The sequence below is a fragment of the Xyrauchen texanus genome, chromosome 39 (genome assembly GCF_025860055.1).
Source record: "Xyrauchen texanus isolate HMW12.3.18 chromosome 39, RBS_HiC_50CHRs, whole genome shotgun sequence".
Taxonomy (NCBI): Eukaryota; Metazoa; Chordata; class Actinopteri; order Cypriniformes; family Catostomidae; genus Xyrauchen; species Xyrauchen texanus.
The window spans coordinates 8537169-8563483 of NC_068314.1; the positions used below are offsets into that span (position 1 = coordinate 8537169).

The 26315-nt window shown below is 43.6% G+C and overlaps 1 protein-coding gene across 1 annotated transcript in view; it reads left to right on the forward strand.

Moving 5' to 3' along the window:
• The window catches only part of LOC127632754 (voltage-dependent L-type calcium channel subunit alpha-1D-like), a 179249-nt gene that overhangs the window by 117627 nt on the left and 35307 nt on the right, over positions 1–26315 (forward strand). The window contains exons 27-30 of the mRNA XM_052111512.1: positions 2795–2996; positions 9058–9216; positions 9695–9805; positions 15294–15377. Coding sequence (XP_051967472.1) covers positions 2795–2996; positions 9058–9216; positions 9695–9805; positions 15294–15377 — 556 coding nt within the window. The remainder of the gene's footprint in view (positions 1–2794; positions 2997–9057; positions 9217–9694; positions 9806–15293; positions 15378–26315) is intronic.

Consider the following 26315-nt stretch of genomic DNA (forward strand, 5'->3'; position numbering starts at 1 on the left):
CACGCACAACCTTGAGGCGGATGGGCTATAACAGCAGAAGACCCCACCGGGTACCACTCATCTCCACTACAAATAGGAAAAAGAGGCTACAATTTGCAAGAGCTCACCAAAATTGGACAGTTGAAGACTGGAAAAATGTTGCCTGGTCTGATGAGTCTCGATTTCTGTTGAGACATTCAGATGGTAGAGTCAGAATATGGCGTAAACAGAATGAGAACATGGATCCATCATGCCTTGTTACCACTGTGCAGGCTGGTGGTGGTGGTGTAATGGTGTGGGGGATGTTTTCTTGGCACACTTTAGGCTCCTTAGTGCCAATTGGGCATCGTTTAAATGCCACGGCCTACCTAAGCATTGTTTCTGACCATGTCCATCCCTTTATGGCCACCATGTACCCATCCTCTGATGGCTACTTCCAGTAGGATAATGCACCATGTCACAAAGCTCGAATCATTTCAAATTGGTTTCTTGAACATGACAATGAGTTCACTGTACTAAAATGGCCCCCACAGTCACCAGATCTCAACCCAATAGAGCAGCTTTGGGATGTGGTGGAACGGGAGCTTCGTGCCCTGGATGTGCATCCCACAAATCTCCATCAACTGCAAGATGCTATCCTATCAATATGGGCCGACATTTCTAAAGAATGCTTTCAGCACCTTGTTGAATCAATGCCACGTAGAATTAAGGCAGTTCTGAAGGCGAAAGGGGGTCAAACACAGTATTAGTATGGTGTTCCTAATAAACCTTTAGGTGAGTGAATATACCTCAGAATAGATCAGTTATAGAATAACACCTTATACACCTCAATATAGAATAAGACCTTATATTTACACACCCCCGATATAGATTAGTGTAAAGGGATTAAGGGAAAGGAGGAGACGAGAACCGGCTTGACAATATAAATTCTATTTAATTAAGAAACCAAACCAAAAGACACAAACACACACACATATGACGGACAGCTGTCCGTAAACCCTCTCTCTCTGTCTCACCACCGTCCGCAGTTGGCCTTTATCTCTCTCGGAGGCTTGATTAGCCTGATAAGGTCCTGGATGTGTAGAATCACGACCCGGCCCTGCCTTCTGCCCTGTCACATTCCTCCCTCTTTCTCTCAGGCCGTATTAGCCCCCGGTATGATGTACACTCCCCCTCTTTCCCTGGGGAGGGCATGCCTTACGCCCTGGCTGCCGGCAGATCATCCCCGCCTTCCTGGATCTAGGAGGGGACAGGGGGAGGAAAACAATAATAACAGTGTAGTACCCCCAACAAAAAAAACACTGTAAAATTTAAAAGAGAGGGAAAAGGCCAATGTGGAGCATCAGTGGGAGAGAGAGAGAGAGAAAAAAAACACTTACTCGCCGGTTCTCCAATACGGCGTAGCTTGGTCCTCGGCCACTCCTCCACCCTCTAATGGACGACAGCCATGCCTCCCCAGGCAGATCGGAGGCAGTCCTCCGGCCCCTGGCGGACGGAACACCCCACCTCGTTCTCAGGGAACAGATGGAGTCTCCCCCGCCCCTGGCAGTGGTTCTCCCGCTCCAGGCGGTCGGTCGGGAGCCCCTCATCGCTTGTGGTCGGCGGTCCTCTCTTGACCCTGGCGCGTTTTGCGACTGGTAGGGGTCTCCCCCCACCCCTGGCAGTGGCCCTGACCGCTCCAGGTGGTCGGCTAGGAGCCCGTTCTCCACTCTGCGGTCGGCAGCCATTCCTCCGCTCCCAGTCGGCCAGGCTCCACCCTGTCAGTTATAGAATAACACCTTATTTTTACACACATCGGTACAGTAGATCAGTTATAGAATAACACCTTAGATATACACCTCTTAAGATCAGTTATAAAATATCTGAACCTCAGCATAGAAAATGCATAGAATAGCACCTTATAGAGTAAACAGTGTAGATCAGTGTAGATCAATTAAAAAATAGCATCTTATATATATACCTCAAAATAGATCAGTTGTAGAGTATCACCTTATTCTGTATATGCACCATATTATAGATCAGATATCGATACTGTGTTCAGTATACAATTATATAAATTCATACTGTATGAAACTGCAAATCAGCATTAGGTTGCAATATTAGTGATTTTTCAAAAAAGAGTTAAGAGTGGCACCATTTTATAGTGTATTGTTAAATGGCAAATGTTAGTTCCTTCTTTTGCTAATTCTTGTTCAGGCAGTAGAGTGCCTTTGTTGAAAACCGCAGGCGGAAATTAATGAGTGGTATAGGAATTTTTGTGTTTGTATTCACGCTGTCTCTGTAATTACAACAAAGAAACTTAGTGTTCAGTTAGTTACACACTCGCTCTGCTCAGTGTCACATTGCTGACACACACTGTGACAGAATGATGCAAAATAGATTTGAAATATTTTTTGTCCCCAAAAGTAAACAAAAAGCGGAAGCAAAATTGCTGAAAACTTGCAACATCCTCAATCAAAACTAAGACTGAGAAGACTTTATTTTCTTTCATGGAATACTGAAGAATGTTAATGCTGCTTTTGTGTACAATGAAAGCATATAGTGACCAGGACATGGCAAGCTCCAAAAAGAACAAAAAACACCATATAAAAGCATCATAAAGCAGAGGTCAAGATTTCAAGTGAATACATTTTGGGCTGATCGTATGTTCTTTTATCCTTTTTGGAGTTTGACAGCCCAAAAATACAGGTTTGAAAAGAGATGAGGGTGTGAAAATTGTATCAGAAGTTACATTTGTAGGTGAATCTATTCCTTAAAGTACTTTTACATTGGCTCTCATTATTATTGTATATTTCTTCTCATTGTATTTCTTAAGGTTGTTGTACAAGGCCATTGACTCCAACCGTGAGAACATGGGTCCCATATACAACTACCGTGTGGAGATTTCCATCTTCTTCATCATCTACATCATCATAATCGCATTCTTCATGATGAACATTTTTGTCGGTTTTGTGATCGTGACCTTTCAGGAACAGGGAGAGAAAGAGTACAAAAACTGCGAGCTGGACAAGAACCAGGTGAGAGGAGACATAAGAAGATTATGTGTAACATTGGCTCTGTTTCAAACTCAAGTGAGCGGCCTACATAGACATCATTTGTATACATCAGATACGCACTCCTTGTTTTGGCCAAAATTTCAGACATCATTGCATTTATACTTCATGCATTGCATCGAGCTCAGTGAGAATTGTCATTCAAGATAACAGACTGGCACCCAAGTCCATTTTTTACATAAATATAATTCCCCGTCTGTCACTCTCTCCACGTTGTGTCGGAGAAGCGACACTAGGGGTCTCTCTTGAGCGCCGAATATGCCTCTGATCCATTGAAAAAAGGCCAATGAGAAGTTGGCAGTCAGTATTTGCATACCGCGCCCCCGGACATAAGGGTATAAAGGCGAGGCAAATACTAGAGTTCATTCAGAAATTTTCTTCGGAGCCGATGGTTGTACATGCTGTTCGCAGTGAAACACACCCGTTCCTGTATTCCTCTGACGCTACTGCATGCTGTTGGATTGAGGGCGCATTACAGCGGCGATTCTTCTCCTTGCAAGGCAGTGCATATTGCCCCTGGGTGTTTAGAGTAATTTTCTCTAAAAGAGCAAAATACACAGCGGCGTTGAACGTCCTTTTCAGGACGTGTCTTTTTAAAGATGACTTTCCGCCCCTGTGTAGTTCCTGGATGCGGTAGAGTGCTCTCCGCTTCAGACGGCCACAGGCGCTGTCTCGTGTGTCTGGGTAGCGATCACACCGAGGCTGCGTTTGTGGATGGTTCATGTTCTCACTGCGAGAACATGACCATGACAACGTTGCGGTCGCGGCTCGCTTTCAACCGGAAGCAAGCCACTCCAGCCGCACCTCACATTGCTCCTTCTTCCCACGGGATTGAGGACGGTGCGAGTGGCGCTGGAAGCGATTTGGGGATGGCAGCGGGCGCGGCTCCGTCGAGTACCCCCCCTCGGACCACCCGTTCCCCAGCACGCTCGTTGACTCCCATCCGTGCTCGAGGCAACAGCAGCTCGCCTCACAGCCAGCTTGCCTATCCTCTAGAGCTAGAAGTGGATGAGCTCGCCGCTGCATTGGAGAGCGCGGCGTCTGATGCGGATGACTCCCTTGGGCTGCCGCCTTCGGGCCAGCACGCCCAAGCCGAGGCTGACGCTCAGATGTCCGACATGCTTTCCCGGGCTGCCGCCAGCGTGGGTTTGGACTGGCACCCCCCGTCCTCCCCACAGCCATCGCGGTTGGACGACTGGTTCCTAGGGTCCGGACGTCGCTCACAGCCGCGCCCCCCCCGGTTCCGTTTTTCCCGGAAGTGCACGATGAGCTGACGTCACTGTGGAGGGCACCGTTCACCACACGACATCACAAAGCCACACGCTCATCCGCTCTAGCTACCCTCGACGGCGGAGCGGCCCACGGGTACACGGCGATCCCCCCGGTGGATATGGCTGTTGCGCTCCATCTATGCCCCGGAAACCCTACCACCTGGCACGGTCGCCCTGTACTCCCTTCCAAGGCCTGTAGGACAACATCCTCGCTGACAGCGAAGGCCTACAGCGCCGCCGGAACTGCCGCTTCCGCCCTGCACGCCATGGCCCTCCTGCAAGTCCACCAGGCCAAGGCGCTCAAAGAACTGCACATGGGTAGCCCTAATCCTGACGTGCTGCAGGAACTGCGCTCAGCGACCGACCTCGCCCTCAGAGCCACGAAGGTCACGGCGCAGTCACTCGGGCAGGCGATGGCCACCCTCGTGGTCCAGGAACGACAGCAATGGCTGAACCTGGTCGAGATGCATGAGACCGACAAGCTTCGCTTACTCGACGCCCCAGTCTCCCAGTTCAGTCTCTTCGGCGACACCGTTGAGGACTTCACCCAGCAGTTCTCCGCGGTGAAGAAACAGACGGAGGCGATATCACATATCCTGCCCCGCCGCAAACCTGCCGCCCCGGGCCCTGCCCCGTCTGCTCGCCGAGGGCGTCCCCCTGTGAGGATACGACAAGCTGCTCAGCCTCAACACGGGCCTAGCTCTCAGCCCACGCGTCGAGCACCCCGCAGGAAGCAGACGCCCCACGTTGAGTTTTTTCTCAGCACCAGAGCCTCGGGACGCGGACGCCTCCCGACGGCGTATTACCTGCTACACCCCGCTGCGAAGCCCCGCCGGGTACGTCAAAAATAACTGTCCCCTTGGTGCCCCTAGCACGGAGATTGGATGCGTGGCTTTCACTTCCCAACCCGTCTCGCTGGCTGGCCCTTCCATCCGACTCGGTTTGCCAGGCCCCCGCCCCCCTTCACGGGCGTCCGCTTTACCGCAGTGCACGGCCAACATGCCAAATTCCTGCGCGCGGAGAACGCTACTCTTCTACTCAAAGACGCGATAGAGCCTGTCCCTCCAACCAAAATGAAGAAGGGTTTCTACAGCCCTTACTTCATTGTACCCAAGAAAGGCGGCGGCTTACGAACAATCTTGGACCTGCGAGTTTTCAATCGAGCGCTGCTCAAACTCCCGTTCAAAATGCTCACGCACAAATGCATCTTGACAAGCGTCCAACACCTAGATTGGTTCGCAGCGGTAGACCTGAAGGACGCGTACTTCCACGTCTCAATCTTGCCGTGACACCGACCTTTTCTACGGTTCGCGTTCGACGGCCAGGCGTTTCAGTACAAAGTCCTCCCCTTCGGCATGTCTCTGTCCCCTCGCGTCTTCACGAAAGTTGCAGAGGCAGCTCTTGCCCCGCTCCGGGAAGCCGGCATCCGCATACTCAACTACCTCGACGACTGGCTCATATTGGCCCACTCCCGAGAGTTACTATGCGCTCACAGAGACCAGGTGCTCAGGCACCTCAGCCGCTTGGGGCTTCAGGTCAACCAAGAAAAGAGCAAGCTCACCCCGGTCCAGAGCATATCCTTTCTCGGCATGGAGTTAGACTCGGTCTCAATGTCTCACCAACGAGCTTGCGCAGTCGGTGCTGAAATGCCTTGCCAAATTCAGGCCAGGCACAATGGTCCCTTTAAAACTCTTCCAGAGGCTCCTGGGGCATATAGCATCCTCCGCCGCGACCACGCCGCTGGGGTTGATGCATATGAGACCGATTCAGCACTGGCTTCAGACTCGAGTCCCGAGACGAGCATGGCGCCACGGCACGCACCGTGTGACGATCACCCACGCCTGCCGAAAAACACTACAACCCTGGACAGACCTCTGCTTTCTATGGGCAGGAGTGCCCCTGCAGCAGGTGTCCCGACGCGTCCTGGTCACTACCGACGCCTCCAGATTGGGTTTGGGCGCCGTGTGCAAAGGGCACGCAGCCGCGGGCCGTTGGAGAGGGGCCCCGCTGCGCTGGCATATCAATTGCCTAGAGTTGTTGACTGTCTTCTTTGCCCTGCGGCAGTTTCTCCCGTTAATTCGAGACAAACACGACCTAATCAGGTCAGACAGCACCACCGCGGTAGCGTACATAAATCGCCAAGGCGGCGTACGCTCCCGCCACATGTCACGACTCGCCCGTCATCTCCTCCTTTGGAGCCAACAGCAACTCTGGTCAGCAACTCTCAATGTGGTAGCGGATGCACTGTCACGACAGAGCTTACCCAGTAGAGAGTGGAGGCTCCACCCCAGTCGGTCCAGCTGATTTGGGAACGGTTCAGCAGAGCCCAGGTAGACCTGCTTGCCTCCCGAGAGACCTCCCACTGCCCGCTCTGGTACGGCTGAACAGAGGCTCCCCTTGGGACAGACGCGCTGGCGCACAGCTGGCCCGCGGGGCTACGCAAGTATGCTTTTCCCCCAGTGAACCTTCTTGCACAGGTGCTGTGCAAGGTCAGGGAGGACGAGGAACAAGTCACACTAGTGGCTCCCTACTGGCCCAACCGGGCCTGGTTCTCGGACCTCGTGCTCCTCGCGACAGCCCCACCCTGGCGAATTCCCCTGAGGAAGGACCTTCTTTCTCAGGGGCAGGGCACGCGCTGGCATCCGCATCCAGACCTCTGGAAACTCCACGTCTGGTCCCTGGACGGGACTCGGAAGATCTAGCCGGTCTACCACCTACCGTCGTAGACACGATCAACCAAGCCAGAGCTCCTTCTACCAGGCAGCTTTACGCCCAGAAGTGGCACCTGTTCGCAGATTGGTGTTCTTCCAGGGCCGAAGACCCACAGAGGTGCGCAGTTAGATCAGTGCTCTTATTCCTGCAGGAGAGGCTGGAGGGGAGGCTGTCCCCTTCCACCCTAAAGGTGTATGTCGCTGCTATCGCGGCTCACCACAATTGGCTATTCACAATTTCATTGGCTTATCACACCCAGGCCGTGCCCCCACCCTTGCAGGTCTGAGCTCACTCAACAAGGAGTGTTGCGTCCTCGTGGGCACTGGCTAAGGGTACCTCCCTGGCAGACATTTGTAGAGCAGCGGGTTGGGCGACACCCAACACTTTTGCGAGATACTACAATCTCAGGGTTGAGCCAGTTTCATCCCGTGTTTTCTCAGGTCCGAGCCAGTAGAACTCGGTAACACGCTGATGGGCTGGCCGGGTGAATCGCTTGCGTATATGCCCTTTCCCTCGCTTGAGGTAAAACAGTGCGTCTTTTTTCCCAGGAGACTCCACTCAACGTGAATCCCTGGTTGATTCCTCCCTAGCCCTCATGGGTCCGCAGTACCCTGATGGCTACCCTGTACTGGTATAGGTGCTCCACAGAGTAAGGGCCTCCTACGCGGACTCCCCCTGTGTGTATTTTCCGCGATACGGTCCCCTTACGAGCAGACCTGCGTTTTCCTTGGGTAAGTTTTGGCTGCCCCCCGGTCGCCGTGTGTAGCAACTCCACCCTCGCTGAGGCTGGATCTGCCACCGCGCCACTTCCACGTGTCGTCTAAGAACACATGTGACGTATTCACCACCATACCTCCCCAGTTGGGCAGGGGTGGTCTCCATGAGTCTTCCCCTGAAAAATAGGGAAACTGGGTAAGACCCCTTCCCTCAATGCGTGTAAGGGCCCGGCTGTCTATTGCTCTATGCAAGAAACATAGAGAGAAAGAGGCCCAGCCAGGCTTGGCCCGCTTCCGGGTTGGCAAGCGTCGCCTTGTTCCCCTGCCTAGGGTAACCGAAAGGATCCCGACGACTTTCTGGGGCATTGGGGAAGGGTACGTGCCCTGGCACAGCTGGTCGCTTGGCACGTAACAAATACCTGCCCGCTCCTGTGTCAGCAGAACACGCATCACGGCTCAGCGCATGGCGGATTTAAATTGGACTCCTAGTGTCGCTTCTCCGACACAACGTGGAGAGAGCGACAGAGGGGGAACGTCTAGGTTACGGATGTAACCTCCATTCCCTGATGGAGGGAACGAGACGTTGTGTCTTCCCGGCCACGTCGCTGAGCCGAACCGCTGTAGTGGCCAGAACCATTTCCGGCTCCTCAGAAAAATCCTGAATGAACTCTAGTATTTGCCTCGCCTTTATACCCGTATGTCCGGGGGCGGGGTATGCAAATACTGACTGCCAACTTCTCATTGGCCTTTTTTCAATGGATCAGAGGCATATTCGGCGCTTCTCCGACACAACGTCTCGTTCCCTCCATCAGGGAACGGAGGTTACATCCGTAACCTAGACGTTATTCTTCTCCATTTATTCAATTTAAATGTAACTATTCTTTCAGTATTAAATAGTATTGATTGAAAATAATTAAATCTAATTAAAAATGGGGCTATTTTCCAACTAGATTTTTTTAGCGCAAGATCGTGTGTGTGGTCGGAATGGCCCTTTTTATCATTGAACTGTATACTGTATATTTCTGTACTATTGATGATTTTGCAATCAAGTTGATCTCTTAATGTAAAATGTATGAAAATATCAAAAACCTTTCATTCAATTCATTTTAAGCATGTTCACTAACAACATTAATGTAAAAATAGCAATAAAACTATACAAATTCTAGTGTTTTCTCATTAATATATTTACATTTTAATTGTGCCATACACACTACTATGACTGTTGGCTCATTCCTTGAGCTTTACTAACATACTGAATAAAGCATTACCATATGTGCATGCATTGGCAAAAAGAAAAAGCAAACATTTGATCTATGTCGTCCTCAGCGTCAGTGTGTGGAATATGCATTAAAAGCACGTCCTCTGAGAAGATATATCCCAAAGAACCCGTATCAGTATAAATTCTGGTATGTAGTGAACTCCACCGGCTTTGAGTACATCATGTTCGTGCTGATCTTACTCAACACCATCTGTCTCGCCGTGCAGGTACCATTCTTTATATTATCCTAGATGATGTCCTCTTATTTTATGGCTTATTAGAAGTGTACTTTCTTGCTTAAAGTTCAGATAGATGTTGAAACGTTATAATTATTAAAAGATCTATGCTTTATATGTCATACGTTCATACATGTAAGTTGTAAAACATTGTGTTTTGTTAGTTCGTTTTTATTAGCCATATGAGATATATTGTAAAGTCAATATTAAAAAGGCATTGGCAATGGATTTAACTTCCATAATGTTATGTATTTCCAAGTGACAGAACATTCAGTGGGAAATAATGTTAGGTGGGACTTAATTATCCATGTGGATTAAAGTTGATCGTGGATTGTTGGCTGATGTTATTATTGGTTAATTGTATTTTTACACACACATTTGAAGTTGGTTACGTCAGTAGAAAAGTTGTTTCAGAGGCAGAAAAAAATATGATATTGAATTTTTTAAGTACATTTCTTTTACCCTCTAGCATTACGGCCAGTCTGAGCTGTTTAACTATGTCATGGACATTCTAAACATGGTCTTCACTGCTGTCTTCACTGTTGAGATGTTACTCAAACTGATCGCCTTCAAACCCCGGGTGAGTCATTTAAACATATACGCACAAACAGATGCACACCTACAACATATAATTTCTATTATCAAAGCTTAATTGTATAATTTCTGTACCACTAACTTCATTGCATTATAAATGCAAGTGGTCTCCAACATTACCTTCCTTTGCCCCACTTCCCACTTTAACACATGCAGGTTTGTGTTCAGAAGAAGGACAGAATGCTAGTAAGCATCTCAGTGTGCAGTGCTGCATATTTTGCCTTTTCTGTGTGCATTGACTTGCAGTGTCTTCTTAGAGAAAGACTAATTTAGACACTGCATGCACATAATCCATAAACTGGCAACAGCACGGTTCTTCCTTTGTGCAAGATAAATGCATTATAATTGTTTTATTCAGCAGTTTTAGTTAGTACATTTTCCAAATTAAAGGCCTGTTCAGATCAAGAACAAAATGTAAAACCAAAATAAATTGACATCGAAAGCCAAAAAACCATCTGCTAATACAAATCTTGTGCACTTTTTTGACATTGTATTTCAGCATTGATTTTATACAATGGTTGAAAACAAGTAAATAATATGGCTGTCGATTTAACACATACATTTACGGTGTTTAATTATATAAAAATAATACGTTCAAAAAATTATTAATTATGATATTCATGATGTCCCCAGACTGTAATAAGGAATAATCCTACCATCGGAGCAATTCAAGCTTGGAGTACTCCTGGGGGCAGTAAGCAAAACTCCAGCTGTATAGGCAATGCACAGCTGTATAGACAACAAACCACTAGAGATGGGTGATACCACTTATTTTCTTTTTGATCCGATACTAATAATTTCAAGTTCAATATCGTCGATACAGATACTTCTATTAAATAGATTTATAATTTTTTTTTGTGATTTGTTGGGATAAAATTCATTTTAAATATAATTTTTTGTCATAATTCAGGAAATGTTTATTTACATTTGTGAGCCTAAACAGAGTTAGACTTCTGTTTTGCTTATCCTTACAAAATTGAACCATGATTTCACTACAATAACGTTAGTTTAACCATGGGATTTAGTTATACCATAGTTACTACATAATTAACCATGGTTACTATTATAATATTACTGTAGTAAAACCATGGTTTCAGGCCAAAAAAACAAACAAACAAAAAACAAGCATGGTTACTACAATATTACTTTAGTAAAACCATGGGTTGTGTGTCTGAAACCACACCCTATCCACTATATTTCGGGTGTCCGCCATTTTGTAAGAGTGTCTGAATTCTGTTGTCTCATTTTGAAGGCTGCATCCTGCGGAGGTGGCATTTGTCGGCCATATACATCATCGAGATCTCGTTTCAGAAAAGCGAGTAGGACACTCCGAATGCAGCTTTCGAATGCGACATTCTTTCATGGGAATTCGGAGGACGCTTGAAGTGTATCCTTTGTGGGCACTCACAGCATAAGATTCTTTGCTTCAACAGAAATTAAAAAAAAAAAGATGCCAATTTTCCCAAAAATATGATGTTCAAACGCAAGTAATGTTAATTCCCAAGCTGATGTACCTCAGAAGATGGGTGCAGAGTATATACTATGTAGAATTATAGTAATATATAATTAAAACAAGTATTATCGACAACAATTACATATGTAAAAATGTTTTCTTTTCTCTCTACATCTATATCTCTCCTAAAACTCTCCCTTCTCACTCAGAGTGTTCGTGCCTGTTAAAGAGTGGCATGCTGTAATAGAAACCATGATAAGTTCTGATTCTGTTTGTCTTACGAAGGCCATCTCATTTAAACGAGGCTTGTTTAAAGGAGGACGCTCCGTATACTGCAGCCTGCAAAGGACACGTCCTACTTAGCGTGCAGCCTTCGAAATGAGACACAGCTTGAGTGAGCCACACGTTCCCTACTTTGTTCACTCATTCTTACCCACAATGCATACTAATAATTCGACATACACTCGACGACTGTTAATTGCCTATAATCCACTGCTGGGAAGATGTAGGAGTTGGGAGTTACTGCTTCCTTCACTCCTGCAATGATTAATTTCATGCTGAATTTATTAAATTACTTTTTGACAAATCATTACTTGATTCAAATAACATAATAGAATATAGAGGGGCAAAACATATAGATTCGTTTTAAAATCGCTTTGGATAAAAGCGTCTGCCAAATGAATAAATGTAAAAATAATTTTATACAGAATTTGGTCACACTTTATATTAGGTAGATTTAACTACTATGTACTAACATTAAATACATACAAGACTATGTATTTACTGTGTAACTACATGTTGTTCAGCAAAATATCCACATTTGCTGCTATTGACGTTAAGGTACGGATAGGAATAGGAGTAAAGGGAGGGTTAGGATAAGGGGTTAGAGATAGGTTTTGGGGTAAGGGTTGGGTTAGGGGTAAAGTTAACTGTGTAACTACAAATGTAAATAAATGCAGGTACATTAAATGTAATTACAATGCAACTACATGTATGTACATAATAAGGACATTGTATCAAATGGTTAAGTACATAGTAGTTAAGGCCACCTAATATAAAGTGGGTCCTAGAATTTTGCCATAAAGCTGAAGAATTCTTTATTTACTAAATTATTCACTGAGGTGATATTATTTTAACCCAGAAGACAGCACAGAGTGGAAATTATAATTCTGTGGATGATTTAAAAATTTTGTTATAACATGTAGGTTATGATAACTTTGGTGCTGTTATGGTCGGATGGGGGTGCTGTGCACCCAGAAACGCAACCCAGCTTGTATTGGATTTTAAAGATCCTAAAGTATAACAAATAAATACAATAATAAGATGCAAGCATCCGAATTCACTCACTCATTTCATTCACTCACTGCTGAGATATAGTGTACTTACTGAGCGAACGATTTCAGACACAGCTTATTTTTTTTAATTACTTATTATTAACAACAATTACACACAAACTCAATATAAGAAATGTCACCTTTAGATATGTTATTATTTTAGTGTGAAATTACTCCAGAAGCTGTTTCTCTGATTTTCTATCATTACCTCTACAAGGCACTGATCCTTCTTTGAAAAAACCTTGTCAAGGCACAAGGGCTTGTCTGCTTGTGTCTTTCAGCATGGATGTTGAGATGAGCAGAAGAAGAAAAGTTCCCATCCTGCACAATTATTTGCTAATATAGCCTAATCCTTTTTATTTCATTTTGAATTTTATGATTATTGTACATGTTCATGGTAACAAATAGTAATATCCTTAGTTTGTTTTTTTAAAAAAAGGTTAGAATTGATATTTTTGTGTGAGGATCGATATTTTTGACACAACATCAGTATCGGAAGTATCGATACTTTAGGATCGATCCGCCCATCCCTAAGAAACCACACTTACGAACAGCAGACACCTCAAGATTAGGACTTTTCTTGCATTCAAACAGCTGGATGGAGCACAATTCCGAATGCAGGGATCTCAAGACGTGTTTTTCTAACTTGACACAGCGACCTAAAAACACTGCTTTTATGACAAGACAAAACCAAAGTGAGAAGCTGCAAAATTCCTTGTACCAGATCGGCCTCCTTGCTCATGAGTGGAAGGAATTGCCAGATACCGGTGACTACACGTGGGAAGAATATGTATAGTTAATTTTAGAGATGTTCGCTTCTGATAAACCTCATAAAGAGCCAGTGCCCACGTCTGCCACAGCCAACAAGCCAACACCCATGCCTGCCACGGCCAGCATCCAACGGCCACACCTGCCACGGCCAGCAACCAACGGCCACGCCTGACACAGCCAACGAGTCAACGTCCACACCAGTCACGGCCAACGAGCCAACGCCTGAGATAGCTTGTTTATTTTTTGTTAAATAAAGCTGCATTTAGGTCCTTCTCCTTCCTCGCCTGGAAGCCTCATCCATCCCAGAGCCAGCATTGCCAGCCTCGTCCGTCCCAGAGCCAGCGTTGCCAACTTCGGCCATCCGGAGGAGGAGGAAAAGAAGGGCTTCTGTTCCCCAGTTTCTGCCTGTTCTGTTCCCCCAGTTTCTGCCTGTCCGCCCTCCACGGCTCTGCCCTCAGAGCCTTCCGTGGCTCTGCCTCCATCCGCTCCCCCAGAGACAGTTCCTCCCGCACCTCCATCCGCTCCCCCAGAGACAGTTCCTCCCACGGCTTTGCCCGCTCCCCCAGAGACTCCTCCTCCTGCTGTATAGTGAATATATATCCGTCCAACTTACCAGGCCTCCTGACACTGTCCCTGCTCTGTGGCAACCTTCCAGGCCTTCTGAACCTGTCCCTGCTCTGCGGCCACCTCCCAGGCCTCCTGACCCTGTCTCGGCCCTACAGCCACCTCCCAGGCCTCCTGACCCTGTCCCTGCTCTGTGGCCACCTTCCAAGCCTTCTGACCCTGTCCCTGCTCTGCGGCCACCTTCCAAGCCTTCTGACCCTGTCCCTGCGGCCGCCTCCCAGGCCTCCTGAACCGGTCTCGGCCCTGCGACCGCCTGCCAGACCTCCTGACCCTGCCTCAGCCCTGTAGCCACCTCCCATGCCTCCTGACCCTGTCTCGGCCCTGCGGCCACCTCCCAGGCCACCTGACCCTGTCTCAGCCCTGCAGCCGCCTCCCAGACCTCCTGACAGGTCCCCACCTTGCAGTCATCCCCTTGGTCTCCGGGCCGCCCGCCTGATCTGCTCTGGTCCCCTTGGTCTCCTGGCCGTCAGCCTGATCTGCTCTGGTCCCCTTGGTCTCCTGGCCATCCACCTGATGTCCTCTGGTCCCCTTGGTCTCCTAGCCAAATCGTGAAGCACAGCTCCACTCTCTGCACTGCTTTCAATACTCTGCTTTAAATAAGTGGTGTTTCATTTGTAAATTAATCAGTGTTTTTGAATTAATTATTCTTATGCTCATCCATTGTTTTGGTTGTGAACAAATCTGTGTTTTTAAACTAATTAGTCAGTCAATGTTAGAATGACTCACTCGTGCCATAAAAGATGCTCATTTGTGTACTGGAGTAATCAGTGAATAAAATCTAAATGATCGATGAATCAAAGTGCCCATCACTATTTGCTCTTGTCAAATATTTGCTCTTGGTGTGAAAAGGCCTATTAATTTAGTTTGTGTGTTGATTGATACAGTACATTGATAGTAGTATATGAAATAGCCAATAACGTTTTTACACTAAGAATTTCTGCATAGTCACATTACTAATGGAACGCCTGGAACGTCTTTGATGCTTTGGTTGTGATCGGCAGCATTGTAGACATAGTGCTCAGTGAGATTGATGTAAGTAAACCACAGTTTAAGACCCTGTCCCCTCTTATATCTGCTGACAACCACATCTTAAGACATCTTCAGCCCTTTTTACCTCAAACAGGCTATTTTCAACTTGCTTCCTTGACTACTGAGATCTAATTTATTTATTTATTTCTTGTCTTATCCTGTGTGTCCTCCACAACTTCTGTTTCTACTCTTTATTTTCTCTCTTTCAATCATTTCGTTCCCCCTTTCCTCTCTTCCTTGTGTGTGGATCTCTTTATCAACAGCATTATTTCACTGACGCATGGAACACGTTTGATGCCTTAATTGTTGTCGGTAGCGTCGTAGATATTGCTATCACTGAAGTCAACGTAAGTACAACCGTCTTCTCCTTTCTAAGTGTAGACTTGCAAAAAAATCATGTCTGGTGCACAACACCAGACTACTGTGCCAGACACCAATATTATGTGTTAATCATTTACTAGATGAGTCCACAAGTTAATTTTCCACTCTAGGTTACCACATTTTAAAGGAATAGTTCACCCAAAAATTTTAATTCTCTCATCATTTACTCACCCAAGTGCCGTCCCAGATCGCATATGATGTTCTTTCTTCTGCTTGATGCAAACAAAGATTTTTAGAAGAACTTTTACATTTTGTAGATCCATACAATGCAAGTGAATGGGTACAAACATGTTAAAGCTCCAAAAGCACTTAAATGCAGCGTAAAAGTAATCCATACGACTCCGGTGGTGAAATCCATGTCTTCTGAAGCGATATAATTATTATGGGTAACAAAACAGATCCATGTTTAAGTCCTTTTTTATTATCAATCTCCACTCTCACATTCTTCTTCTTTTGTTTTTGGTGATTCGTATTCTTCATGCACATCGTCACCTACTGGTCGGGAATGGTCAAATGTGGAGATTTATCATAGGTAGGTCATGTGCAATAACTTTTTTTATATTCTTTGCAAGCTAAGGTATTGTGCAGGATTTTTTCTTTTTTGGCTTTACTATTGTATATGTCCTACGCACCTACAAACTACTTTTGAATGTGCAAGGTTATTTGGTTATTGGTAACATTTATAACTTAAATGTTGATCTGTTACTCTCCCACGTCTATCATATTGCTTCTGAAGACCACTGAAGTCTTATTTGCTACTTTTAGGCTGACTTTATATGCTTTTTACGGCTTCAAAGTTCCAGTCACCATTCACTTGCAATGTATAGAGCTGAAACCTTCTTCTAAAAATCTTAATTTGTGTTTGGCAGATGAAAGAAAATCAAACACATCTGGGATGACATGAGGGGGAGTAAATGATGAATGTATAATTTTCTTTTTTAGAACTACCCCTTTAATAGTTATAAGAGTTAAACAAATTGACAATACATTTGTGACACCAGCAACATTTTCCCAGCAACAAAACTGGGCACCAAATGTTTTTGCAAGGATTCGCTCTACTGTATGTTGTCTTGAGTATTTGTGTTGTGAATACACTAATGTCTAACATTAATAACATTAACTGCCACTGTTTCTCTCCCTTGCTTATCTGAAGTAATAAAAAAAAAAAACCTGGTGAACCCAGGGGACTTGGCTACTAAGAAAACATTAACTGAAATCTGTTTTTGCTTTACTTTTCACTGTGATTTGTGTATTTAATTGGTATCAAATCCAAATGAGTCAGAATGCTGTGAGAACTGCAGAAATCCATCAGTTGGTTTCTCTAACGCTTGTTCTTCCATTCTGTCTCCATAGAATCTTGTAGAGGCAAGTATGGCAATATGTGAAGCCTGTTTTCTGCTTCATAATGACTTTATTTTTACAAAGTGTTATGAGGCCAAACATGTCCTTGTCAGTTTGAAATATTGTGCTGTTTAAGAGTTGCCTTATTGTCATCTAAACCAAAAGAAAAAACATAATTGTGTCTTACTGATTTTGCATGATAAAAGTAAAGCTGAGCTTTACTAATTACAAGCCAAATCAGCATAATATATGGTTTGTTTTTGAGGGCAGGATGGTTGATGACTTGTTAAAGGAGAGCTTCACCACTTTTCAGCATCAGACTTAGTCAATGTGCAGTTTTAAATGCCATCTTTCTTTGTTTATACATTTTTAATCTATTCATGTCTCTTTGAATCAAATCTAAATCATTTACCTAAAAAGCAAGGATTGAGAACACTTAAAACACTTACAATAATACCTAAACTTACTATAAGCTTTTTTATATGGATACACGTTGTTGTTGACTATGATGATCAAATGTGGACCATGAAGAGGGTAATGCTTGAAAGTGGTGGAGTGTTTCTTTAAGAGCATAACAGAGTTTTGCTGTGTGGTCTCTTTAGTGGTGCTACAGTGTTTATAATCCTTTATCTCACAATTACTGTCCAGTTTCACATACAGTATGATGTAGGATAAACTCGCATTTTGATTCACGTGCCAGCTCTTAAGTAATTAAGATACTATGTACAGTTTATAGATAATAGATCAACAGGTAATTATCAAACTGAATATTCATTTCATATCTCATCTTACACCCCTGTCACTCTGCTGTCTGAGCTACAGTGCTATTTCTCTGGAGTTCTTACATGTCCCAACGTCCATATATAAGTCTATGTCCCTATAGGTGTTTGTATTGTGGCCATTTTCATTGGTTGTGTAGTTGTGCATTTATTTTCTACATTTGTGTGTATGAATGTGTACATTTAATGAGAGTATGTGTATATTTTGTTAATAGATTTTAGTTTTGTGTATGTTTGAGTATGTGTAAGAGAGGATAAGAGAGTACTTGTGTCTTGTCTTTGTATATAGCTTTATGCTCCTTTTTATGTACTATTCTAGATATATTTGTCTTCATCTGTCTTGGTGCTTTTCATTGGTGATAAAACTAATTTCACAAGGTTTTCTATCAAACGTAGCATGCACTTCTAGATCCCTGTTGTGTTTACAAACTTAAATTTGACCATATCTTTTAATCATCATTTTGAAAGCCTTATGAAATTTTTATCACATATTGTTGTATGTAGTAGCTTATAAGCTTTCTAGATTCAGCTATTATAGATATAAAGCCTTAGATCCAACAGCAAGTAGGTATAATTAATTTATACTGTGTTGTGTCTTGCTGTCTGGTCTACGTATGCTTATATCTATACCCATTAATCCACTTACTCAGGGGTATGTGTGACTTTCACCCAATCTTGGAGTGGTTGGGGTGACTGGTTTGCCCATCCCCTGTTGCATGATATGTAGCTGCTAACATTAGCTTCATTTTCTGCAGATGGCGCTCGGTCAGTGCCCAAGGGGTGTATTGCTTGTTAAGTTTGAAGTTCCTCTCTTTCAAAACCTTCTTCTCACCTCCAGACAGAATTGCCCTGGAGCTCAGAGCTGACTGAAATCAAAATCTAAATAACGAAGCTGAGTGTCCAATCACTGGCAAACCAAGTTACGGATTGTAATTTTTATTTTTTATTTTTTTTGTAATGAACTAACTTTGCCTTATGGCATCCACAGAAATGTCATGGTTACTGTCGTAACCTCTGTTCCCTGATAGAGGGAACGAGATGTTGTGTTGATGTAGTGACACTAGGGGTCGCTCTTGAGAGCCTCGAACACCTCCCATTCTTTGAGAAAAGGCCAATGAGAATTGGCGAGTGAAATTTGCATGCCACTCCCCTGGACATATGGGTGTAAAAGAAGCTGGAATGCTTACTCCATTCAGGTTTTGTGCTGAGGAGCATAGACAACGTCCGGCCATTTCAGTGGCTAGTACAGTGTTGTGGCAAGAGGGACACAATGTCTCGTTCCCTCCATCAGGGAACGGAGGTTACGACAGTAACATGACGTTCACCTTTTGTCACTCACTCAACGTTGTGTCAATGTAGTGACACTAGGGGTCCCTATAGAAAAACGTCACAACAGCTGAAATATGTTACTTGGACTGTTGATGCATGTGCAGTCAAGCTGCTGCGTGTGTAATAAGGTCTGTCCAAGAGCTGAATAAGTGGTGGCAGAGCAGTGTGATAGCTACGCAATGTGTTCCGCGGAGCCATCTCAGGACTCAACTCTGAAGCCAGTGCTGAAGCAGTCTCATATGCATCAACCCAAGCAGCGTGACTGCCGCAGAAGAAGCCATATGCCCCGGGAGCTTCTGAAAGTGTTTCAGTGGAACAGCTGTCCTCCGTCTGAATGACTTCAGGCAGTTCAGCACTGACTTCGCTTGTGAGGTGCGCTATCAGAGACCGAGTCTAACTCCATGCCGAGAAAAGAGATGCTCTGAACCCGGGAGAGCTTACTCTTTTCCCAGTTGACCCGAAGCTCTAGACGGCTGAGGTGCCTGAGCACCAAATCCCTGTGCACGCACAGCAACTCTCGAGAGTGTGCTAGTATCAGCCAACCGTAGATGTAGTTGAGTATGCAGATGCCCAATTCCCTTAACGGGGCAAGAGCTACCTCTGTGACTTTCGTGAAAATGCGAGGGGACCGGGACAGTCCGAAGGGGAGGACCTTGTACTGATATGCCTGGCCGTTGAAAGAAAACCGTAGGGACCTCGGCGAGCAGATGGCAAGATGTGCTGGATGGCCTCCATCTGCTTCTTCACTTTGCCTGCTGGGTGAAGTCCTCAACGTTGTCACCGAAAAATCAGATCTGCGAGTGGGCGCATTGAGTAAGTGGGCTTTGTCGGCGTACCTCTGCTCGACCAGATTCAGCCACAGGTGGTGCTCCTGGACCACCAAGGTGGACATTGCCTGCCCGAATGCTCGTGCAATGAACTTCATCGCCCGGCCATGTACAACATAGTCCTACAGGCTCTAGAGGGGAGCGGCAGTCGATCCCGCCAGGTGGTGGCATATTGTGGGTGCATAACACAGGTGCATAACAACCACATTATCCACCTGAAGGACCTCCGTATACCCGTGGACTGCCCCGGCGTCGAGGGTAGTGAGAGCAGACGAACCCGAAAGGTGACCTCCACGACCTCATCAATTCGTCGTGCACCTCCGGAAAGAAGGGGGGGGGGGGCATGAGTGGCACCCAAGCCCAGGAACCAATCATCAAGCCGTGGGCGCTAAGGGGAGGGTGGAGGGTTCCAGTCCAACCCGATGCTCGCAGTGGCCCAGGCAAGCATTGCAGTCAGCTCTGCATCAGCCTCAGACTGGGCAGGCAGAACCGAAGGTGACAGAGTGGCTTTCCCCGGAAGAAGGAAGGCCCCGACCACAATGTTGCCATGGACATATTCTCGCAATGAGAATCCATCCACAAACGCTGCCTCAATGTGATCGCTGCCCAGACACGCGAGGCAGCGCCCATGACCGTCGGTAGAGGAGAGATAACGACTGCATCCAAGAATCACACAAAGACAGAAAGGCATCTTTATAAAGATGTTCAACGTCAATGTGTGTGCTCTAATAGAAAAAATATACACTTTAGCAGGATTATACACTCTTTTAGCGCTGTCGCGCAGAAGGAGAGAAAGCTGCTGGAAATGCACCATATATCCAACAGCATACGCTTCTTAAGAGGTGAATAGAACAGCAGTAGTATTCAGTTCGCTGATAGTACAACTGCTCAGCTCCGAAGAAAAAATCTGAATGGGGTGGGCATTCCAGCTCCTTTTATACCCATATGTGCAAATTCCACTCGCCAATTCTCATTGGCCTTTTTTCAAACAATGGGAGGTGTTCGGGGCTCTCAAGAGCGACCCCTAGTGTCACTACATCGACACAACGTCGAGTGAGTGCCAGAAGGGGAACAGATACCATCATTAAACAACTTTGAAGTTTATAATTTAAAAGTTTAAAACTATGGAGATTTGGTGTGGCATTTCTTTTTTACTTACGAAACCTGCTGCGCAGTCATTCATAACAACAGATTTTTTTTTAACACCAAATCTATAAATGGTTGTTCAGTGCTAATAGATGGAGTTAATTTATGTGTGTAGATGTGGTGTCTGTCTGCTGAGTGACTGTCTGTGTCTCTGTTCTGTCTTTCTTCAGTGAGCTCTTAGAGCTCTGACGAGTGAGAGCTTTAGTAGAGCAGGTGTGTAGAAACAAGCCAGGCTGCATGATCATGTTCAATTGCTCTTTTCCTTTTTATTCATCTCTCTTACTGCTTATTGCTGATCTTTCTTCCTGCTATCCCACCCACTTTACTTCTTTCCATCCATCATTGCTTTTATTCTTCTTTCCCTCCATTCCTCTTTCCTTTGATTCTACTTTTCTACCTTCATTTTTCTATCCTTTTTTTCTTGCTTCCTTTCTTGATTCCTTCCTTCCCTCCCTCCCTTCAATATTTCTTTCCTTTCATCCTTCCATCTTTCATTCCTGATTTTCTGGTTCCTGTTTTTCCTTAGTTTCTTCTCTTCTTTCCCTCCCTCAATCCCTCTTTTTTCCTTCCATCCATTCTACCTTTCTACCATCCTTCCATTGCACTTTACTTCCTTCCTTGTTTCATAATTTCCTTCTTTTCCCTTTTCCTTCCTTCCTTTTTGCCCTTGCATTCCGCCCTCCTTTTTCTCTCCTTTTCCTCTCTGCGTTGTCTCTTACTGTCCTCTCTTGCATTGGATTGTTAGAGCGCCCTTGTGTGGTGACTCTTTTGCAGGAATATGCATGAAGATGCCACAGTGCTACTGGAATAAAGAGCCTTGTATTGCTGCTATGGCGAGCAAGTGTGTTCGAGAAAAAACATTATATGTACACTGGCAGCCAAAAGTTTGGAAAAATTTACATATTTTGCTCCTCTGGAAAGAAATTGGTACTTTTATATACCAAAGTGGCCATTAACTGATCACAATGTATAGTCAGGACATTAATAATGTGAAAAATGACTATTACAATTTGAAAAAAAAATTAAGAACTTCTTAAACTACATCAAATATTTCTCATAAAATAATCCTCCACTTGCAGCAATGACAGCTTTGCAGATCCTTGGCATTCAAGCTGTCAGTTTGTATATCAGGTGACATTTCACCCCACACCTCCTGTAGCACTTGTCATAGATGTGGCTGTCTTGTCGGGCAGTTCTCACGTACCTTACAGTCTAGCTGATCCCACAAAAGCTCAATGGGGTCAATATCCATAATACTCTTTTCCAATTATCTGTTTCTTTGCCGAACTGTAATGATGGGAAGTTAGGAGAAGGTAGACATGGGTGTGGATCCAAAAGCGGGTTTATTAACAAACTGAATAAAATAAACACATGAACAAAAGAACAGTCCACGATGGGAAAATACAACTAAAGCACGGAGGAACATAAAGACGCTACACGGGTTGGGGAAACATCCACGAAGGGCAGAACGAACACGAATAAACATCCAGGGAATAAGAAGACCAAGAGTGAACATCAGGGAACGGGAACAGCGAACGTGAAACGACATAAACATTCAACGATCGACAGTCACTAAACAAAGAACCAGGGTTTAAATACACAAACACAATGAAGACTATACGAGACACAGGTGAGAACAATGAAGAGTGCAGGCAGTGAGAGAGGCCAGGAATTCTGGGAATTGTAGTTTATACAGAGACAGTGAAACACGGGGCGGACAACAAGGAAAACGTGACATGGAATATGACGTGCTGAGTGAAACAGAAAACACGGACCGGACCACAAGGAACGTGACATAAACGTGATGGGTGAAACAGAGAACATAGGGCAGACACACAGGAACGTGACACGAACCTTTACTTTTTTTTTCTGTTTCAAAAGTGGCTTTTTCTTTCCAATTCTTTTTGACCTAATATTGACCTTACGACATGCCAGTCTATTGCATACTGTGGCAACTCAAAAACAAACATCATTTAACTAACCAAATAGCATTCAACTGTGTTTGATATAATGGCAAGTGATTTTCTAGTACCAAATTAGCAATTTAGCATGATTACTCAAGGATAAGGTGTTTGAGTGAATGCTTCTGGATATGGAGCCTGTCTAGATTTGATCAAAAATTACTTTTTTCAAATAGTGACGGTGCTGTTTTTTTACATCCAAAATGTCCTGACTATACTTTGTGATCAGTTGAATACCACTTTGGTGAATTAATGTACCAGTTTCCTTCTGAAACAGCAAAATCTGTACATTATTCCAAAATTTTGTCTGTATGTGTCCAAGTATATGTATGCGCCTGTCTGCAGATTGCCAATGCTTAAATGCATGCTTCATCAAATACCACGGCCAGATAATGTAATATTTGCCTCTCATGCAACTGTAAATAGTTAATCAAAGAAAGTGATTAGGGATGTTGGACTGTATGTGTGAATCCATATCTGTCTGGAGTCTCTGTTCTTTTGTTCTTTTTTTTTGTTCTTTTGTTCTTTCCTTCTTCTCAGATGAAGGATACATCTTTTTTGTTATTTCAGATTCTTATTTTTTTTTTTTATGTTTTGCCACTGTTTGACTGTTTTAATATTTATGGATTTTCTGTTTGTTTTTGTTTTTTTATTATCATTTTCAGAAGTCAAGGACTGGCCTATTCTCAAAGCCAAATGTGCTGACGGAGTATATTTTGTGTGTTTATATGCAAAAACGCATACATTTATAAGAGAGTAAAAGGTATTTTGTATCCTGGGGTCACTATTTTAAATTCCTAAATTAAAAAGGATTTATTTTTATAACTTTTTTTTTTGCATACAGACATGTAGTTACAGTTTAATTCAGAAGTTTACATGCACTTAGGTTGAAGTAATTCAAACAAATGTTTTAACCACTCCACAAATTTCATATTAGCAAACTATAGTTTTGGCAAGTAATTTAAGACATCTACAGTTGAAGTCAGAAGTTTACATACACCTTACCCAAATACATTTAAACTTGGCAGAACTGAAAAAGCGTGTGCAAGCAAGGAGACACACAAACCTGACTCAGTTACACCAGTTCTGTTTAGAGGAATGGGCCAAAGTTCCAGCAACTTACTGTGAGTTACATCCTCAAAACAAGGTACATTTACTTGAGGAGCAAAATTGTGCATAAAACAAATAAATAAATCTTCTTTTCAGAGTATATAGGATGAATTTATTTATTTTCTTAAAATATTTTTTCTTGTTGGAAGCATAAATCTAACAAAGGTTTGTAAGCTTGTGAAGGCTACCCAAAATGTTTGACCCAATTTAAACAATTTAAAGGCAATGCTACCAAATACTAACAAAGTGTATTTAATTTCTGACCCACTGAGAATGTGATGAAAGAAATCAAATCTGAAATAAATAATTCTCTCTACTATAATTCTAACATTTCACATTCTTAATATAAATTAGTGATTCTAACTGACCTAAGACAGGGAATGTTTTCTACGATTAAATGACAGGAATTGTGAAAAACTGAGATTAAGTGTGTATGTAAACTTCTGACTTCAACTGTACATCACCAATGGACAAAGTTTATAGAAAATTCAGCACGTTTCAAACGATAATTGACGTACCTGTTTATAAAGTGTTAATTATTGCAATTGTTTTACTGCAATAGTGAGTCTAACGTGGTTGCTAGTTAAATATTATTGTAATAGTAAATCATTCATTTGACAAATATTCTATCAGTGCAATTCTTTTAATACTTTTGGGAATATATATTTTTGATTCTAGCACTTATCACCGATAATTTTACAGTTTTACAGTACATAGTACTTCTATTTCTAATGCACACTGGTGTTTTCATCACAGGGTTGACACTGTGTTTCCAAGACATCTCTGCATTAGGAACATAGATGTTTAAAACCCATGTGGTTGTATGGCTCTGTTACTTGTCTGTATGGTTGTCACTTAGAGTTTACTGGATAATTTCTTGTTTACAAAGTTGTAATCGTTGCATAAGTGTGTGCTAGTCCTGCATTGTCCCGTTGAAAAGTGTGTGTGTGTGTGTGTGTGTGTGTGTGCGTGCATGGTATTGTACGTCGAATTATGTCCACTGCTGCTTATGTAATCCATGTGAGAAAATCATGTCATGTGATGGACTGTCATGTTATATAAGCTTCTTGTGTGAATGTAGTCCTGGTTGTCTCTGATTGCTGCTCATTATTCTGTCACTATAAGCAGAAACAGGAAGTTTTGGAGTAGTATTGTCTATTGTACATAAATTAAGATAATTTTTCTGTGATAAGCATCAAATACATTGCAAAAATATTTAGTTAGTCAATATTTTTGTCTTGCTTCCAGTAAAAATATCGAAACATCCTCAAAACAAGATACATTTACTTGAGGAGCAAAATTGTGCAAAAAAAAAAGTATATATATATATATAAAGTATATATATATATATTTATTTTCATCAAATATCTTCTTTTTTTTGCAAGCATAAATCTTACAAAGTTTTGTAAGGTTTAAATTATTTGTCAATGTGATTACAAAAAAACGAAACTTAATTCAAGATATAAGAAGACATATTAGTGTACACAATTCTCAAGGAATTAATAATTGCATATTTTACTGGGAAAGAAGTCAACAAAACTGACTAAGATTTGTTTAATTTTTTTTTTAGGTATTATTTGTTAGAAATGTAATTATAGAGTGTTAAATCCTGTGTCTGAACGTTGTCTCAAAGTTGTGGCAATATTGTGTGTGCCTTTTAAAGCATAAGTGGATATGCAAACATTATGAATGAGTGATTAATTGCGGTCTTTGATTTTAAAGCCCACAGAGGCACCACAGGTGGATGAGGCGGGGGTAAGAAATTCTGCCCCTCATGGGCTTTTTGCCCAATTTTACAGTCTGCATTTCTTTTCAGGTTTCCGTTTGAGTTCTGAAATCTTGATTAAACATTGTTAACTCTCATCTCTACCCAACCCTACTTCAATTGTTTGAGGTTTTGCCTTTTTTTATTGCATTTGTTTGAGTTTGATTTCTCTTCTTTTACTTTGTTTGCTTTGTCAAGTTGTTTCTTTGTTTTTTCATGTTTTGACTATTTAGTCGATTAAGGAGAGTGTCACCCAAACGTGACAAACTGTGTGAGTGTGTGTGTGGGGTCTTTGGCCCTTCACGTTTGTAGCGCTGACACGATGCATGGTCAGGGGCCCCTGAGGTCAGGTCAGGTCGGGTTGGATCAGGTGAGGTTGTGACCTCAATCTGACCTTTTTACCGGTGAGGTTTGGGGGCCCACTGTAAGTTGGCATGAAGTAGCTATTGGTCCACAGAGCTATGCTTGTGCCAATGCCTGCTATCAAGTATGGCAGGGTTTTTTTTTATCCAGCATGCACCCTACGTCTCCCCTCCTTTCCTCTCTAGGAAGTAAGCCTTCAACACTGTGTCTCTGGTTGTGTTTTAATCTGGTTCAGTCAAACTAGCTTTATAATTACGTTGCAAAAGCATTTTCTAAATCAGAT